Raw genomic sequence first — 19,289 nt, 5'->3', positions numbered from 1 at the left:
ACACCAGGGTGGTTGGAGATGGCGGGAGAGGGGGTCAGGTATGGCTGGGGTTAACTCAGGCCTAGTTTGGAATCCTGGCACTCCTTTTTACGAGGTTTGTCACTTGCCTTTTCTGTGCCTCAGCTTTTTCTTCTGTAAAATGGGAGAATGAAGGGTTTAGTATAGGAGGTGATAGAAGGACATGTGTGTGGCACTTTGAGCTATTTTTGTTATTTGTGCTGTGATGTGGTTGATGATACAGGGGTAGGGGAGATTACATTACAGGCTGGTCTGGGCTCAGGTGGAGGCTCGAGGAGTCTTGAATGGGGGACAAGGTGGGCTGGGCAGGAGGGGACAAGGATGCCTAAAGACCACTCCACCGAGGCTGTAGATCCTGGTCAGAGACTCCAAATGGGGCTTTGGGGACAATGGGACCGTGCCCGCCTTCCCTGGGCCATCACCTTTCCTCCCCCTGAGACCATAAGGCTTTGCCTCTCTGCAGGATGGGGACAGGGGTCACTGCCCTTTATGTCTGAGGTTGGCTTAGAGCATTAAGCAGGATAGTGGTGGCAAGGTGCTTGGTGTGGTGCCAGGGACAGGGCGCCTCCATGGAGCCCTGGTCACCACCACTCTTGGTTTTTCATCTCCATCACTATCTTCAGGACCTCATAGGGCCAGGAGCTAGTTGATAGCTCCATGTTGGGCATATAGTAAGCCCTTGGGAAACGCAGGCATCTCCCTAGTGAGGCTTCTGCAGGATTCTGAGGCAGGAGGGCCACAGGAAGGCATGTAGCTGGGTGCTGGCTGGGGTACAGACACCCCTGGGATTCTGCCCCTGTTAGGAGGCGCTGGTGCAGGGCCAGGCCTTGGTGGTGGGGAGCCACAGCTCCTGGCCATGCTGGGATGGACAGTGGCTTCTGTGGAGAAGGAGACCCTAGTGGGCTTTGAGGACCCACCGGCCTAGATCCAGGGGATGATGACAGATGCCTCCTGGAGGGTGGCCCAGAGTTGGGCCCATGTGACCATTGGGAGCAACAGCAAGAAAAGGTTCGGAGTGAGGCTGCCACCCAGGTGGGGGTCTGGGTGTGGATTCAGCTGAAGGCTGTGTTGTGAGATGCCAAGCTTCTTGCGGTTGGAAAGCCCCTGCCCTGCCCAGACCCTGGTGTCAGGTTACCAGGTGTTGTAGAAGTCAGCAAATCCGACAGGTGGAGACAGTAGCCACATTGGTGGCCCATAGGGCAGGGAACTGCTCCCCTGTCAGCCACAGTATCTGTCCTGCCCTGGAGCCAGGTCCCTGACCCGGGCTCACCAGGAGAGTGTGTAGAGGGCCTGCTGTGTTGGAACAAACCGGGAAACCTCTGTCCCTGCTTCTGCCTGCTGGGATGGACAGCTCCAGAAGAGACTTTGCCTTTTGGGTGTGAGAGGTAGCCATAGCTCCTAGGCTGTGGAAAATTTATGCTTTAGTGTTTGGGGGGTGCTGGCGGTGGCGAGGGACAGGCTAGTTAAGGGACACCGGGCCAGCCACCCGAAATTGGTAGCAACATGGTGGGTGGGGGAGAGGCTGTTCTGAGTCTAGCTGTTATGCTCCCTTGCCTCCTCTTAAAGAGTAGAGGAGGTTCTTGGAGAGAGGGAGGCAGACCCAAACCAGGCAGTCTCAGGGTGGCTGCTGCTATAGCTTTAGAGAACACGGGGTTCCCTGCAGACCTGTGCTCTGGGCCCCAGCATCCACAGAATGCCCCTGCCGGCCAGTGCTCTGCTGCTTCCTAAATTCCAGCTGCACCAGAAGGTTTAGAGAGGGGGTCGCAGGCTGAGGCAGCCTGTGTGTTCCTGATGGGGAGGAAAGATACAGAGAGGGAGCGAAACCCCACTTGCCCCCACTTTCTCCATCTGCTTGGGTTTCTTTCTTCTTGTTTGAGAATTGGTATGACCATACCCCTACCACACACTTGAAAGGCTTTTCAGTGGGTTTGTTTTCATTTCACTTGTATCATTGGCTTGGAAAGATGGTCCGGATTGGCAGTTGCCTGTAGAGAGGACTTTGGGTGGCTGAGGGGATCTGTGTGTGCTTTAAAAGAAATCGGGTAGGGCAGAAAGGAAGTCAGGCAACCTCTGGGGAAGGAGGGAGCTGCCTTCACTTCCTCCCCTGTCCTGCCAGGTTCGGCAGCCCAGTGTGACGGGGCATATGAAATCATATGGGAGGGAGGAGGCTGGTTTGCTGTGAGCCCCTTTGATCTTCCCTTAAAGTAGAGGCTCACTTCCCCTTGACGTGAGGAGATGGAGCCACTGCTGCAAGAGTGACTCCTCGACATGGCAGCAAGCACCGGGATACCGCTCCACCTGCCCGTTTTACAGATGTGGCGACAAGCAGGCCTGAGCTTCGTCAGGGATGTGTCCCCAGGTCCCCTGGTGCTTACATGCTCTGGCCATGCTGTTGATAGCGTCAGTCCCCCTTTAACACTCTCACCAGACACCAGATCCCTGAGGGTTCTCTCATTTCGGCCTCTTGGCCCCTGGCTGAGGTTGAGGTGTGCTGAATAGAGCACAGAGAGGTCAAGACCTTCATCTAGGGTCACACAGCCAGCCAGTGGAGGAGGCGTGAGTTGAGTTCAGGCTTCTGATCTCTGCCCATCGCCCGGGGTTCCTGCCTCCCAGATCCCAGGGGCTGCAGGACTCCCAGCCATTGCGAAGGCCTCTCCCTGGCCTAGCAGTGGGGCCTGCAGCTGACTTGGTCTGTTTCCCCTCCTCTGCCAGCTCCCTCAGCTCAGGTGTGGATACTCACTTACTCACTGTTCTTCCTCCCCCACCCTGCCCTGGGACCCAGCAGCAGCAGCAGCAACAGCAGCAGCAGCAGCAGCAGCAGCAACAGCAGATGCCCCGGAGCAGCCAGGAGGAGAAGGAGGAGAAGGAGAAGGACAAGGAGGCCGAGAAGGAGGAGGAGAAGCCCGATGTGGAGAACGACAAGGAGGAGCTGAACAAGTAAGGCGGCCCAGCCACACGGCTGCCCAGCTGGAGCCTAGCCTGCCTCCCATGAGGGGGCAAGGTGGTCTGCACCCCACTGGAGGCCAGGCCCCCCGGGGCCGACTCTGCAGAGGCACTGGAGGACAGCGGTTTGGCATAGGCGGATTGCCTGCTGGCAAGGGAGGCTTCTTTGGCTCCGGCTGAACCTGACAGCCCCCCTTCCAGAAGCCTGCCTGCCCCCCTCCTCTTGCCTCCCGGCTGCCCTCTCCTTCTCAAACCCTCCAGAGACCTCAGAGACTGATAGCTCATTTGAGCTCTACTCCTGAGCTAATAAATCTAGGCGATGACTTTGGAGCTCTTTGCCTGCTCGTCTCCTCCCCCTCCTCCGCCAAGCCTCCCGAGATGCCAGGCGGGGGAAGGGGGATCAGAGGGGCTGGCTGGAGGATTAGGTATGCAGGCGGGCACTGCCCTCACCTTTTTAGAATTATCGCTGTCAGCATGAGTTCTTGCAGATCAAGGCATAGCCTCCTGTGCCTGCCAGGGGCGGGTGCCGAGCACAGCCAGCTGGAGATTCACGCCAGAGAGGGGGGCGGGCACGGCTGAGTGCCAGATACCTGGGATAGGCTCAGGAATGTGGCTTCAGAGAACATCTGGCTTCGTTACCCCCTGTCTCCCAGACGTCCAGGGAGGGCCTTCAGGAAGATGAATGGGAGGCGGCCCCACAGTAAACCTTTCTGAGTTGGCTTCCGAGAAAGCCCCAGCCGTGGATACGGATACGGAGATCACATGCACCCCCACACACCTGGCTCAGCTGCAGAAGCCCGGCAGGAGACTTCCCTTTTGTGAATGCTGCAAGGCATGGTGGCCCTCAATAATACTGCAAGCAAAGCTGGTGCCATTTCTAGAGCCCCACTGAGCATCTCTGCTTTGAGAAGTGTAGTGGACTTGTGGGTTGTACCTGCCTACCCCCACGCAGGTAATCCGGTAGTCTTGCAGGCAGATGGCAGAGTGCATCTCTGTTTTGGTGTGTAAGGTGGTCTTGTAGAGAGCCACTGGTCTGTGCACATCCATCCAGTTAACTACCAGCCCCCAGCCCTGGTTTGGAGAATATAAAGCTGTGGTAGCTGTTAGCTCACAGGTCCTTTTGGACAAACACAGCAATGCCGCAGAGAGCTGGTAGCCACAGCCTCTCTTCTGGTGAAGAAGGCTTGCAAATTGCTGCCCTCTAGCCCTTACCCTGAGCTTTCCTGGCTCCTAGCCTCTCAGTAGTACAAAACCCCTGGCAGCCAGCATACATCGAACTAAAGAAAAGCAGGCCTCTTGCAACTGTCACTTGCTGGTTCAGGTGAAGCCATCCCTGTCTCCCTCTGGCCTTTAGGGAGAAGACGGATGACACCTCTGGGGAGGACAACGATGAGAAGGAAGCAGTGGCCTCCAAAGGCCGCAAAACTGCCAACAGCCAGGGAAGACGCAAAGGACGTATCACCCGCTCCATGGCCAATGAGGCCAACAGTGAGGAGGCCATCACCCCGCAACAGAGCGCTGAGCTGGGTGAGTTTCAGGCCAAGGAGGACGGGTGGGTTCCAAACCGCAGCTTTGGCTTCTGAACTCACTGCATGACCTGGACCTCCTTGTGTGTTGGGGTCCTCATCTACACTGCTTGCTGTATGTGGGGAGAACCTATGATGGTGCGTCAGCCCTAGTTACCCCAGAACTGGGAGAGTTCACATAAAAATCCAGATTACTGGTTTGGGTTCTGTTTTTTAATCAGAAAATCTGGCCACTCTTGGCCCCCATTTCCACTGAATAGCCACCACTACTGTTTAGAAGAAGGACCTGGGCACAGACTGTACCCCCCTGCCCTGCCCCAGCCCTGCCCCAGCCCCATAGGCCCCTGAGTCTGCACTCTGTTCTGTGGACCTCAGTTTCTCCTGCTCCTCCAGGTGCTCTGAACCTCACCACCCCCACCTCAACTTGTTGAAGGTGTGTGTGGGGGGGGGGGGCGGGGGAGATGGATTGAATAGCAGTTCTCAAGTTCAGCCACAGGGGGGCAGCCAACATGTGTCTCTCCTCTCCATACTATGTTGGCTTTTGGTGGGGGCTGGCCTTCCCACCTCTGTGGGAGCCCCCATCCAGGGCGCTGAGTGCTCAGGTAGAGGCCCAGCCACCAGGATACCTTCCTAGGGTAGGAATTGATGGAGATGATGTTTTGTTCTCATGGATGCTCCCTACCCCACACACAGGGTCCGTGCCAGACACCTGTCCCTTCTTCCCATGGGAGATAATTTGTACCCATTTCATAGATGAGCTGCTTAAGGCTCAGAGAAAGGATGTTGCCTCCATAGTCATGGGGTTAGCTGGGATTCAAACCCAGCCCCATTGGCCACAGTTTTCATATATGACTCCTGTAGGTTTTTGCTGGCTACCCCCTGGTGCCTAGAGGCCAATGGCCGTTGCAGTCAGTGGTGGGCCAAACTCATAGGAAGCTCCTCTCAGGCCCCAGGCTGATGTTGGAGCTAGTCTACCGGGTGGAAAGTACCACCCTGGTCCCTCCGATAGACTATTCCAACATGCCCACCCCAAGCTGAGACTTCATAGCTTCCCTCTGAGGATCCTGTTGCAAAGGAAGGGGAAAGTTGGTGAGCTCTCACAAAAATGTCAGGCCGTGGCAGCAGGGAGTGGGGGAGGCTGCCCTGCCTGAGGGTGGGGTGCCCTTCTTGGCTTGAGCTGCTCTTTCTCATTCCCTCTTGCTGGGACTTCCTACACTGGTCAGCCAGCCTCTATACTCTGGGCCTGGTGCTGTTCCCGACACTGAGTCCATGTGGCTGGCCTCTCATGTCTGCCCCCTTCATGAGGTCCTTTTTTTTTTTTCTTCTTTTTTTAAGATTTTTATTTATTTATTCATGAGAGACAGAGAGAGAGAGAGGCAGAGACAGAGGCAGAGGGAGAAATAGGCTCCCTGTGGGGACCCTGATGTGGGACTCAATCCCAGGACCCCAGGATCATGACCTGAGCCAAAGGTAGACATTCAACCACTGAGCTGCCCTGGCACCCCTCCCTTCATGAAGTCTTAAGCAATTTATAGGGAGAGACCTGGGCTCATATCTGGAGGAGAGACCCCAAAACTGTCACAGTAGAGGCCTGGCCAATTCTATGTGATGTCAAGGGCTGCCATGTCGCTTCTAAAGCTTCATCCTTATACAGGGGGACTTTGGGGAGAATATGGCAGTTGTCCTGTAAAGCAGCATTGTCAGTGAGTGACCTTACAAACCCCAGGAGACAATTGGCCATGTCTGGAACTATTTTTAACTGTCACAGTTGGAGTGAGGACTCCTGGCATCTAGTGGGTTAAAACGGGGATTAACAGCAGAGAATCACTGGTATCAGCAAGTCCATGCTCTGATGAGACCCCTGCCCACCCAAAGCTCATGTCCCTAGTCCCCCTGACCTTTATGCAGTCACCATGCTCTCAGGTGGGTTACCCCCTTCTCAACCAGGTGCATGCAGAGATAGCTCTCATAGTCCAGGGCCTGGGCCATCTCAGTTTCCTTTCCTGTAGAATGGGCTGATTATATCACCCCTTCACTAGCGGGCTGTCTGTGAGCTGGACCACCCCTTGGGCTGCTGCCAATGCACCTTGTCTTTCTTTTCAGCTTCAATGGAAATGAATGAGAGTTCTCGCTGGACCGAAGAAGAAATGGAGACAGCCAAGAAAGGTGAGGGTTCTCTGGGGGCTCTGACCAGTCTCGATTGGCATCCAAGTGCTGGGGAGGATGCGGCACATTGGGCCTTGAACCAGATGCTATGGTGCCATCTGGAGGGGTATGCTCTGCTTTTGGGCTGTTCTCAGGTTGGTCCCTCTTCCTTGGCCAATAGCTGCTTTGTCAGACTCCACATTGTGTCCCCAGGGTGACATTGAGGCACAGCTCAGAAATGGTGCAGCTCGTGCTGTGCCGGTGGGTCAGTGGATAGCTTCTGTGCCTTCCAGGGTCAGCACATTGTGGCCCTGTAGATATTGGTGGCAGCACACTTGGGCGTCTTGGAGAGGAGGTACAGAGCTTGGTGGCAGTCACCATGATGGGGTCACCGAGGCAGGGCTGGAGGCGGCTGGTGGCCATGTGCAGTAGCACTGACCTCATGTTCTCCCTTAGAAGCCAGCCATGTGTTCCTTGAAGCCAGAACAGCAGGGTCCTTCACTTCCTGCTTCAGCGACCTATCTACCTCGGTTTCCCCATCTGTGAATTGGGAGGGGCATCAGGGTTGGCCATGAGGAAGCAGAGATAACAAGCACTGAGGGTCCTGAGGGTGCGTCCCACATTGCCAGGACTGTGTCCGTGTGGATTCCGCTTGTCTCTGGACCGATCCCTCCTTTGCTTGTGCCCAGCACTGACAGGAAGGTTGAGGCTAGGTGGAACCTGACCCTCTGTCTACCTGACTGCTCTATTTACTCTGATTGCAGCGCCCAGAGTGGCTCTTGTTTCCATCCCATTTCACAGAGGAGGAAGTGAGGAGTGAGGCCCAGGATGGCCCAGGTCCAGGAGCTGGTGCATGGAGGGGTGGGGAGCAAGCCTGGGCCTCCAGGTTATGACTCACAGAGGGAACAAATGACCTTTCTCGTGAGGGCCCTAGGTGCACAAGGGCAGTGGTGTGAGGACTGTAGCCTCCGAGCCAGGATGCACCTGGGCTGGCTGCCCTGCCCTGCCTCTACTGTCCACCCTGGGAAGGGGATGCTCAGTGGCTTGGGTGCTCTTCCCTGAGGCTTCAGCAGCTGACCAGGAGCAACCCCAGACCTGAGCAGGCCATATCCTCCCAGTTGCTGTCTGGGCGCTCCGCCCCCTGCCCTCCTGAGGCCCCAGCCCCCTCTTCTGAACTCCCTGCCTTCAGTTGAGGCAGACCCTCAGCAGCACTCAGGAGAGGAGCTGCCCTGCCTCTTCGCCTAGGCCAAGGCCCTGGAACATGAGAGATTTCCAGCACATCAGAGCAGTACACCTGGTGCCTGGGTGTCGTCTTTACCGGGGTGCTGGTTAGCCCCCTGGGTGGGGGGGGGGCACACTGTTGTTTTTCTCTGTCCACTTTGTGGTTTCCAGGATGGATCACACCATTGGGTGCAAAGGAGGCCTCACTGACATTGTGTGAGTTTTTTTCTCTGTCTTACGTAACTTTGGTAAATACGTATAACATAAAATTTACTGTTTTGACTATTTAAAAGTGTGTAGTTCAGTGGCATTAAGTATATTCACAGTGTTGTGCAACTGTCACCTCTGTCTAGTTCCAGAACGTTTTATCACCCCAGACGGAAACCCCGTACCCACAAGCAGTCACACCCAGCCCCCAAGGCCTGCCAGCCTCTGGCAGCCACTAATCTGCTTTCCGTCTCTGTGGATTTGCCTTCAGGACTTTCACATGAATGGAATCCTGCAGTACGTGCCCGTCTGTGTCTGGCTTCTCTCACTCAGCATTGTGTTTTCGAAGTTCATCCGTGTTGTAGCATGCAGGCTTCATTCCTTGTATGGCCAAGCTCTGTTCCACCGTGGGGATGGACTACATCCCCCTGATGTGTTCATTCATCCGTTGGTCAACGGTCATGGTGGTTTCCACCTCTTGGCTATTATGAACAGAGCTGCCAGGAACATTTGTATAGGATTATTTATTAACCACACGTGAGATCCCTGTGTCTCAGCCATTGGCAGCGATGTTGCTCAGCACCCCCCCACCCCCACCCCGCACACACACACACACACACACACACACCCCAACCCATTGGGCAGTGAGGGGCTCCATGTGCACACCCCAGGACTGCCAGCCTGTATTCCCACAGCCCCTCATCCCCCACAGAGTGTCTTCTGTTGTCACGGCGGCTCCATCCCTGGCTCCCTTCTTGTTGCCTGGGAACCAAGAGTTGGCCAAGTTGGCGGCTGTCCTCTCCCTCTGGGAAGGGCAGATCTGGGGAATGGGAGGTCGGCAGGGATGACTCACTAGCCGAGACAGGAGTGCGCCCCACTGTCTCAAGGTTGGGTCCTTACAGCGGCAATGAGCTCATCCTGGGTCCTGCCCACAGAGACGGCAGTGCGAGAACCCCCTGGGGACTGTGCACGGCCAAGGCCCTGCTCAGTGACATTTGTAATAATGCGATGAGCACCAGCGTGCTCGACTGCCGTGAATTACAGCAATCTGGACAATTACTGCTCAGGGTGGCTGCTAATGGCTTTGTGTTCCAGGCGGCGGGTGGGGGGAGGGTGGGAGGCAGGTGCTGGTAGCCCCGGCGACTTTTCTCCACCATGGGCAGAGGTGGAGAGGTCAGGAATGCTCTGTCCAGCCCTCAGAAAACCCAGGAAGGGACTAAAAAAGCAGCTATGCTTCAGGCAGATGGCATGCACTCATCCTGCTGGCCATCCCTCCCATCGACCCAGTGCTTCACCCTTTGTGGGGGGTATCCAGAGATGAGCCAGACTGAAGTACCCCAGGAGACATCTAGCAGCCTGGCCTTGAAGGTTGAGCAGCAGAGAGAAACCAAGCCTTTTAGCTCCATGACCTCAGGCTAGTCCATCAACCTCTCTGTGTCTCTTTCCTCATCAGTACAGTAAGAATTAGAGTATCACCCACCATGAGAGTTTCCTGGAGCTTCCCCTAACCACATACAAACAGGGGGTTAGAAACGGCAGCAGGGTGCTCTCTCCCAGCTCTGGAGGTGGGAGGACTGAAGTCAAGGTGTGGGCAGAGCGGTGTTCCCTCTGGGGGCTCTGAGAGGGCACCCACCACCACGTGGTCCCTGGTGTTCCATGGCTCATGGGTACATGGCTCCCTCCTCTGCCTCTGTCTTCATGTGGCTGTCTTCCCTCTGTGTGTCTGTGTCCAAATCCCCCTCTCCTTACAACGACCCACCTTAACCCGGGTGTTCTCATCTCAATTTGCTCATATCCGTAAACAGTCTTTTTCTCAATAAGGTTACTTTTATAGGTGGCAGATGAACATGAAATTTGGAGGGAACACAGTTCAATCTGGTAAAGCCACCATTGGGGTTCTGTGGAAAAAACAAAACAACAACAGAAGAGCTTAGGTCAGTCATGTGTCAGGCATATTGAGGTCCCCATCACCATTTATAACACTAACCAGTTCCTCAGCCATGTGACCCTGGCCTGGCCTTTCCCTGTCTTAGCCTTGTTTCACCCTCCTCTGGCATGTGGCCAGGATGCCATCCCACAGGGGCATCATAAAAGGGGGGAGGCGTGAACCATAAACGTACAGCATACAGTAGGCGCTCAGAAGTGGTAGGCCCCACAGTTCAATACCAAAACTCTGGAGCCTTTCTTGGCTCTGTCCAAGTCATGGCTCTGCCCCTAAAGGGGTATGTGACCCCAAGCAAGTGTCTGCCCTTTCAGGGCTTTGGCTCCTTATGTGCATGTGGGGGAAGTGGGCTGAAGGTAAGTGACGTGCTGAGCTCATGTAACCTGATGCTTGGAGGAGCTTCAATGAGGCCAGAGATGGTCCCCCCCCCCCCCCCCCCCCCCCCCCCCCCCCCCCGAGGCAGAGGCCCGGGGCTGGCACCCAGAGCACAGATAATCAGTAACCATACTGGGTGTTCCTCAGGTCGCATCATCCCTACCAACCTCATGAGGCAGATGCTCCATTATTAGTTCCTTTATTCAGATTTGGAAACCAAGGCTTAGAGAGGTTAAATGAGCTGTCCTGGGTCACACAGCTGTCAGTTGGTGGATTCGAACTCAGGTATTCTAGTTACAGAGTGGGAATGGGGCTGGTGTGAAGTTTGAATGAGTTAGCCTTGGCTACTATCAGATAATGAGGGGCACCTAGGTGGCTCAAGTTGGTTAAGTGTCCAACTCTTGATTTCTGCTCAGCTCATGATCTCAGGGTCATGGGATTGAGTCCCATGTTGAGCTCCCTGCCAGCAGAGAGTCTGCTTGAGTTTCTCTCTCTCCCTCCCCCTCCCCTGCTTATGTGTACGTGCTTATACTCTTTCTCTCTTTAAATACATAAGTAAAATCTTTAAAAATTTCAAATAATGAGGGAGGGAAGAGCATCCCAGCAGCAAGAACAGCACATGCAAAGGCCTTGTGGCAGGGGGACTGTGGTCAAGTAAGAAGATGTAGAAACGGGGAGTGAGGGCGAGAAAGTCAAGAGATGGAAAGGCTTTTAGGGTCCTGGCCTTACCAGCTGTAGGATGGAGTTTGGGTCTGACTCTAAGAGCATGAGGAGGGCCAGAACCTGGGGAGAGGGTGAAGCAGGGGACGGACATAGCAGCTGCAGGGTTCTGGGTGGGCAGATGGGCACCTCATTTTCTTGTGTGCAGGGAGTCAGGCAGGGCTGCCTGCCCTAGGGCTCATACCAAGTAGGCACTGAGCATGTACAGGAAGCAGCCTCCCCAGGAACCAGGCAGCTCCAGGGAGCTGGCCGCCCGCCCTCAGGCTCAGCGCCATGCTGGGCAGGAGGGGCAGGCCAGGCACTGGGCTGGGATGTGAGGCTCTCGTTCCCCTGGGAAAGGTCAGCCTGGCCTGGCTCAGAGTCTTGACCCAGCTGTGCGGGAGGCCCGGGGCTCTGCTGGCAGCTCCTCTTGGTCCCCAGCATCTCTTCTCTGGTGGGCAGAACGCCAGCTGTGGAGGGGGTGGGGAAGCCCCTGGTCACACCATTCCAGACCAGGAATAGGTACGGGCCCAGCTCCAAGCTGCCAGCCCTGCCCTCCCCTGGCCTCTAGCGGCCTGCCTGGTAAGGGGAGAGATGCCAGATTGACCTGGCTCAGTGTGGAGGCTGCTTCAGGGCTGGCTTCAGGGAGCCCCAGGCAAGCCCCCCCAGGCTGGGTGGAGCTGAGACAGGCCCCAGAACTCTCTCTCTCTCAGTAACTCTAGGCCTGCAGGACTTGCTGGCTGCAACCCCCACCGGGCCCACGCCCGCCCCCCCCCCCCCCCCCCGCCCCTCTTTCATGGAGAGTAAAGGAGAAACCACTAATCGCTTTGCACCTTCAAAGTGCTTGTTGTGCACACTGGTTGGTTTAATTAGTTTTTACGGATGAAGAGTCTAAGGTTCAGTAAGGGGAGGTGTGAGCCCCCAGCCACAGAGCTCGGAAAAGCAGGCCCTCCTCACATACGTGTCCGTCATCACAGTCTCCTCCTGCCCCTACTGCGGGGACCAGACAGGGAGCAGCCTGTGCGCTCCACCTGGACTACGGCACATATGCCCGCTGAGGCTTGTGATGGGCAGAGCGGTGCAGTGGGCTAGGTTCCCCTGTGCTGGGCCACCTCTGATGCCAGGACCAGTGAGGGCCCACATGGGGACAGGGCTACCCCTCAGCGTGGGTGTCTAAGGGAGGCTGACGCAGAGGGGGGGCGGCATTAAGGGACGTTAGAAGGGATGGTGAGGCACCCCAGGGCTGACACTGGTGAGGAGCCGCTGCCACCCTTGGACTGCTCTGGAGGATCCCATCTTGGGCACGTTGCGTCCCAACCCGGATGCTTCTGGCATGTGATGGTTTCTGCATGACCTCAGGGTGGAGGAGATGACCAGGCTCAGGGGCGGGCTCCAAACCCCTCTGCTGCTCCTTGTCAGCCCCCTTGAAAATACGGTCAGGCATCTACCATCCCGCTTCACTCCCAGGAGGAAAATCCGCACGTCCACACTCAAGCTGGTAACTCCTCAGGGAGAGAGACACATGGCAGTTTACACAGTAATGATGATACCTGTTTGCACGTAGTAAGTGTTCCCTGGTTTGAGCACTTTGCGTGAATTACCGTACCAGGCCAGCGCTCCACATATGTGGCCGTCCATGACTTCTGCTTTGCAGATGAGAAAATCGAGGCCCAGAGGGCTGAGTGGATGAGCCAGCATGCATGCAACAAATGATGCAGAGCTGCTCGGCCCCAGGAGCGTGCTCTCTGCTGTGCTCTGTTGAAAGACTTGATGCTGAACATGTAACATGGCATTTTCCTGGAGTGGTAGGCAAGGCCACATTAGGTCACCCACAGGTGACTTCTTTTCATCGTGTCTGCTGCATTGTGTGTTGAAAGAAGAGGTTGCTATTAGACATCCTGTCGATGATGTGTGTGGCTGTAATTGCTGAAACTGGGGCGTATTTTTAAGAGCATAAATGGAAAGAAAAAGGCAGGTAAGTCAAAGTTCAGGCACGAAGTTGTCTCGCCAGGATCCTGACGGGATTTTAAGACTAGCCAGAGTTTTGGAAGCTCTGACACAGAGCCTGTGCCCAATAGAGTTGCCAGTTGAATGGCTGCTTCCGTGTCTAACCCACCCAGGGCTTGGGGTTTCTGAGAGAAGGAAGTGCCAGGATGTAGCACTGAGCCTGCTGGGTTTTTTTCCCCTCTCCTTCGACAGTGCTTTGGGCAGAAAATTTTGTTTTGCAAACTGGAGTTTCTTTTGGAAAATGGGAGCTGGCAGGAGGGGCAGGGATGTGTCCCTCTTGCAGGCCACCTGTGCTCTTCATGGAGGGAACAGAAAGCCTCAGGGTAGGAAGAGGCTGGCTGGGGTGGGGGAGCCAGTGCATTTCCTGGAAGGGGGTGCTGGTTTCCAGAGAGAGCAGCTGTGGGATCCCTGGGACCCCGATGGATGGTAGTGTGCCCATGGGTGCTGCCAGGGCCCTCCCTGCCCTGTGGGTCTGAACTCACCAGTGGTGGGCTGGGGCTTGGCTGTCGGAGCGGGTTCACAGACCCTCGGGAGTGCTGCCTGTGGCAGGGACCTTGAGAAGGATGGGGCAGGGAGAGAAGCCTGAGTCACTGCTCCCATAAGGACAATTTGTCACAGGCCCCTGCACAGTGGATGGGAAGCTTCCCTCGATGGTGTCCAGAGCAGTTGGTGGCCACACTGAGCCCCCAGGACACAGTGTTGAGGTGCCCCTCCTACTGCCACCCCTGCAGCTACCCACTGCTCCTTTGTCTCATTTGGAGCTCCAAGTATGTGACTCAGACCTCCTGGCTTGACTTCCTGTCTTGGTCAATTTCACTTCCTAGTTCCTGCCTCCTGACTCTTCAGAATGAAACTCTTTTCCTTAGAAATTAGAAGTGAGGTTGGGGAATCCAGACCGCAGGGGACATTGGGAGAATCTGCCATCTGGGCACAGGCACAGAATGCTTATGGGCATGCCCCTGGCTGTGAGAGGTGGGCATTGTCTCCAGCCTCATCTGGTGAGGGTCCAGGGGACCCTGCTGGGATAAACAGTCAGCCCCCTTCTCTCAGGAGCTCCTTCTCAGGAGCCTCAGAGAGATGGCCCCCAGACCCAGACCCTTGGGGAGTCTGGAACTTTGTTCATTTGCCAAGTGCCTTCTGCATGCCCAGCAGTTGTGGGTGCAGAGACATGACAGTCAGTGAGCAGTGGAGCAAAGGAGCTAATTTCTGGGAGCGATAGTTCCCTGGAGGTTATAAAGCCTCATGATGGCAGGGTGTCTAGGGGGATGGCTTCAGAGAAGCTGGTCAGGGAAGGCTTCTCTGAGGAGGTATCACTTGAGCTGAAGGAGGACAGAGTCAGGTTTGTGAAAAAGGCATGCAGGTAGAGAGAATAGCTGGTGCAGATGTCCTGGGTCACACTCAAGGGCTGGGCATATAAAAGGTCCCATAAAAGCCATAAAAGGTGGCTGGAGTGGGTGAGGAAGGGGAGAAGTAGGAAGCAGGCTGGCCATGGGGGTGGGGCTGCTTTTGCAGGGCCTCACGTACCACACAGGAGCCTTTGGGTTTTATTCAGAGAGGCATGGTTTGTCGTTGGAAGATTTTAAGTAGAGGAGAGACACTGTGGGATTGGCGTTCATAAAAGCTCACTTGGACTTCTCTGCAGGGTATGGACTGCGGAACTAAGCAGAAAGTCCTAGATCTTTGACATGGTTGGGATCCCAGGATGAGGGCTGGGTGCAGAGGTGCGTCAGGGATGTCCGTCGTTCCTTGGGTTCCTATGGGCAGGGCATAAAAGCTGAGGGCTAAAGGGACAAGCAGGTCAGTGACCCTGGAGTTGGAGAAATCGGTCATGACCTGGATCCAGCTCCAAAGTTCAACCCCGTTAACTTTCAAACTCCCAGGAGCTGCTTATGACCTTTCTAGCAGGTGTTTATATGGGGCCAGGCTGCTCAGGTTGTCAGGGGTGCCTTACACAGAGTGGAAAGAGGCAGCCTTGGTCCAGAGACCCTCAGGCAGCAGAGAACCATCTGGGATCTTGAAGCCCTTCCCCCAGCCCTCAGTGGTTGGAGGTCTCATTTGCACTCGGAAAGAGGCTCCTCAAATCCTGAGCTTCTTCCTGGAATGTGAAGCCAGGCCTGCCCACCCACAGACCAGCGGGTGCTAGAAGGAGACCGCATGGCCCCCTTCCTGCGGTCCCAGACGTCCAGAGTGTCCCACAGAGAGCCTGGCCAGCCGTGGCAGCATTGGGCCGGGTTGGGGGCAGACTGCGGGTGGAACTGGCGCAGGGGAATGACAGCGGAAGAAGCTGTTTGCTCCCCGTCTGCTGGGGTGGAGAAGCTCTGTTTTTCTGAACCCTCATCTGTTCTTACCACTGCTGCTGACGCCGCCACCGCCACGGATGGGGAGAGAGGGAGGAGGAAGCCAGTGCCAAGTTGGCCCGCCCCTTCTGAACCTGGGCTTCTGCCACGCTCCCCCGCCCGCCCGCTCCCGCGAGCCTCCGTCTGGAGGTCACATTCAGCCCTGACAACGCGTCTCTCGCTGGGTCAGGCAGCGGGGAGATCCAGCCCAGGCGCGGCGAGCCGGCTCAGGACACCGCTGCCCCGTCAGGCTTGGCTCTCTGGGTTCCGCCCAGCAGGGTGTCCGGGCACTGGGGGCTCCCAGCCGGCACCCCTTGCTGAGCGCCTGTTCAGGGCGCACTTGTGTCTGGAGGAGCCTTGGACGCCGTGCACCCTGGTGACGCCTGGCACGGGGCACGAGCACACAACTGACAAGTTCCGCCGCCCGCCCCCATCGGCGAAGGGCACCTCGCACGCCCGCAGCTGCGGGGGAGTGGGGAGGACGATGTCAGGACTGGCAGCGCCGGGAAGCGGGTGGTAGGAGCCCTGGGCCACCAGGGGCGGGCGGTGCGGAGCTGCTTCCCCGCCCTTCTCTGAGCCAGCCTCCGCCCGCCTGCCCGCCCTCCTTCCCCCCTCCCCCTCCCTCCCTCCCTCCCTCCCTCCCGCCGCCACTGCCGCTGCTGCCGCCGTTGGACAGAAGGATGTGAGGCAGAGCTGAGCCGGAGCAGACGCCAGCCACAGCCTGCTCCAGCCACAAGCCTCGCAGAGCCGGCATCGGCATCGGGGCCGCCCAGCCTCCCGCCTCCCAGCCCACTGCTCCCAGCTCCACTCCCTGGAGCATCCTCCAAGCCGTATGTTTCCGGAAAACTTGGCCGAGGGGGAGACGCAGATGAGAGGATGTGAGTGAGGCCCCAGGAGGGGCTTGGGGTTGCTTTGGGAGCTGGTGACAGGGACCTGGCTGTGGCCACCAGGCCCGGGACTTGGGAGTTCTGCACCCGTGGGACCCCATCCCCATCCTTTGCCTGGGGCCCCCTTCCCCCTGCCTCTTTGGCTGTCAGGCAGGGGCTTTTAGGGTGGGAGGGCAGGACCTCCATTTGATTGGGGCAAGCCCTGGGGGTCTTGGTTGGTGCATGCTCAAAGGCGCCCTCTCGCTTTTCAGGTGGATGGGTGTTGGGGGGCTTTCAGCCAGGTCTAGTGTGGGTGGTCTGCAAGGCTCAGTGAGGCTGTGCCCAGCATCCTCAGCCTGGGAGCAGGAACCAAAGGGGGTCCCAGGCAGTTGTATGAGGGCACTCACCCCAGCGTCTCACAAAGCCGCTAGGGAACCAAGACCCAAGTGGGTGGCTGGGACGGAGTAGGTGGCTGACTCTACACAGCACTTTCCAGGCCAGGGCTTCTGGACAGCCTCGAACAGTACTCCCTTTTGAGCCACCACTCGCTTTAGGGAAGGGCTGGGTGACCCTGTCACCCTCACCTCCTGCTGTCGCTGCTGCCACAAGTGGAGTTAATTAGGACCCTAAATCCCCGGCCAGCCTCCAAACCACCTCCTTATTGATGTGTTGAGTTTGGAAATGCCAACCTCTCTGGGGTCCGGCTAACCCCTGCACCACCCCCCCCTTCCGCCACTCCAGCAGGCCCAGATGGGAGACCCGCCCTCTCCCGCCCAGGGTTCTGGCCCGACGTGTTTGCCTGGGCTCTCTTGGCCCCGGCTGGGGAAATATAAATAAACTCGCGTCCCGTCGTCCTCCGCCAGGTTCTGTGGAAGTGGCAGCTGCTGCTGGCGCAGGCTGAGGGAAAGGTCAGGGGGCTGGGTGACACTTGATCCCATGCCCCAGCCCTCCCTCCAAGCCTGTCCTTGAGGAACCCTGAGGAGCCCGCTGTGGAGCCACGTGGCCCATAGCCTCCGCAGGGGAGCAGGTGGCCTGTTGGGCTGGCACCACCTCACCCCACAGTGTCCAGAGGCAGGAGAGCAGAAAACCTGGGTCCTCATTCCCCCTTTGCCCTTGGCTTGTCCCCAGAAGCTCAAGAGTGGCTCTGGCTCCTTCTCCCATCTGGGGATGGGGACAGTCACGGCCTCGGCAGCACGGGTGAGATGGAATCACGTCTCTGAAGGGCTCTGCAAACTCCAGGTCACTCGGCCGTGTGATGTGGCGTCTTGTCGTTTCTTGTTGCAGTTTTATTTTCATGAGAGCTGTGTGTGTAGTGAGCTATTGGCACATGTTCAGATGGATGGATGGATGGACGGACAAACGAGGCACAGAAAGTGCAAACACGCAGATTGTTGGCCCCTCCAGCTCCTGTACCCCTACAAAATTCCTGTTGTAGCCTCCCTGTTTACAGCTTGATTTGATTCAAGGAAAATGGCCTCAAACTTCATTATGGGAAATCTTTCTTTAGCCATTAAAAGTCTAGCTCTGGGGCTTAGAGGCTGCTGTATTCCAGTGTGACTCAGGCTTCCCACCTGCTGCCCTTGGGGGCCCAGTCCTGCCCCACAGCCCTTGGAGATCTGGAGTCTGCCTTCTGTCTCTTGGGCAGCCACCGGGAAGTGGCCAGCCTACTTGCTCAGGCTGACCTGGCCGCACAGGGCATGCTGCCGATGTATAAAGAGATGCTGCTGCGTGTGGCGTGCCTGTGTGTGCCAGGAGCTCCGTGGGCAGGTGGATTGAGACTTGGGGCCAGGTGTCCCATGTGCGGCTTCTGTGAGCAGGAGGCTGTGTTTTTTTGCTGAGACTGGTATTTACAGCATTGAAACCAGAATAGGGTATGGAGTGGGGGTGAGTATGGCCCTGGCCCGAGTTTGTGGGGCTGGGGAGAACTTTCTCTGACCTGGGTGGGTTTGGGATGGAGTGTTGATTCTTGGGGATTTCTCCCCATATCAGGAGTCTGTGAGGCTGTGAAAGCTCACAGACATGGGGGGGCCAGTTTTTGGGGGACCGTTCTACTCCCAGACCCTTGAACCAGCCTTGTGGGCCTCAAGCCCATGGTGGGCCCCAGGCCCAAAGGTGCCCCAGTTAACCTGGGTGAAGAGACTCCTGGCTCCAGCTCACACTCGCCTGGACCCCACCCTCCCTCCCCTGCTCACACGTTCCTTCCTTTCCTCTGGCCTTGGCCTGGTGCGGCCGGAAAACAACACTGTCTCCCGAGGCCTGAGGCCTCATCTGCAGCTGTGAGGGAGTGTCAGTGCTAGGTCACGACAGCCAGGGGAGGCAGGGGAGGTGGGAGCCTGGGCGGGGTCTGTGCCCAGATCTCAGCTCCTAGCCACCAGAATCCTCGATGGTGGTCTCGGGAGGGGTGCACCCAGGGCGAACAGCCCCTTGCCCCTCTCTTCTCCGTTCCTGGAGCCTGGGCCCTGCCCAGGTAGCCTGGGCGGGGGATGGGGGTAGCCAGGTCACCATACCCATCTCTCTGGCGCCCCCCCACCTCCACTGGTCTGCTTCCAGAGTCTTGGAACCGCGTGCAGAGCCTCAGTCCGGGCTGCAGGCTGTGGGCACAGGCCTCCTGCCGTCCCTCACCTGCCGCCCTCTGCCACAGGTCTTCTGGAACACGGCCGGAACTGGTCGGCCATCGCTCGGATGGTGGGCTCCAAGACGGTGTCTCAGTGTAAGAACTTCTACTTCAACTACAAGAAGAGACAGAATCTGGATGAGATCCTGCAGCAGCACAAGCTGAAGATGGTGAGCACTCTGCCCTGCCTCCTGGGGTCTCTTGGGGGGCTGTACCCTGTGTGCCCTGGGTCGGGAGCAGGTATTCACCAGCACCTCAGGATTGGGGGTACCCTGGACTGGCTGCAGGGATTGTTGTGTTCTGCACATCCCCTCCTGGGCACTGGGCCGACCCTGTGTGCCAGGCCCATCCTTCTGCTTCCCTGCCTCCGCTCCCTTGCTCTCCTGGGTT

General features: G+C 57.2%; 1 protein-coding gene across 21 annotated transcripts in view; it reads left to right on the top strand.

The window, feature by feature from the left end:
- Nucleotides 1–19,289, top strand: part of NCOR2 (nuclear receptor corepressor 2) — a 210,850-nt gene that overhangs the window by 138,443 nt on the left and 53,118 nt on the right. For 19 of the 21 annotated variants that reach the window (XM_041729398.1, XM_041729399.1, XM_041729400.1 and 16 more), the window contains 4 exons: nt 2,801–2,955; nt 4,316–4,488; nt 6,591–6,653; nt 18,927–19,069. In XM_041729398.1, the coding sequence (XP_041585332.1) occupies nt 2,801–2,955; nt 4,316–4,488; nt 6,591–6,653; nt 18,927–19,069 (534 nt within the window). The remainder of the gene's footprint in view (nt 1–2,800; nt 2,956–4,315; nt 4,489–6,590; nt 6,654–18,926; nt 19,070–19,289) is intronic. The other 2 variants (XM_041729407.1, XM_041729401.1) reach the window with 1 other exon arrangement.

This window comes from Vulpes lagopus, chromosome 14 (assembly GCF_018345385.1).
Source record: "Vulpes lagopus strain Blue_001 chromosome 14, ASM1834538v1, whole genome shotgun sequence".
In the NCBI taxonomy this organism is placed as follows: Eukaryota; Metazoa; Chordata; class Mammalia; order Carnivora; family Canidae; genus Vulpes; species Vulpes lagopus.
This window is presented reverse-complemented; position numbering and strand designations above follow the sequence as displayed.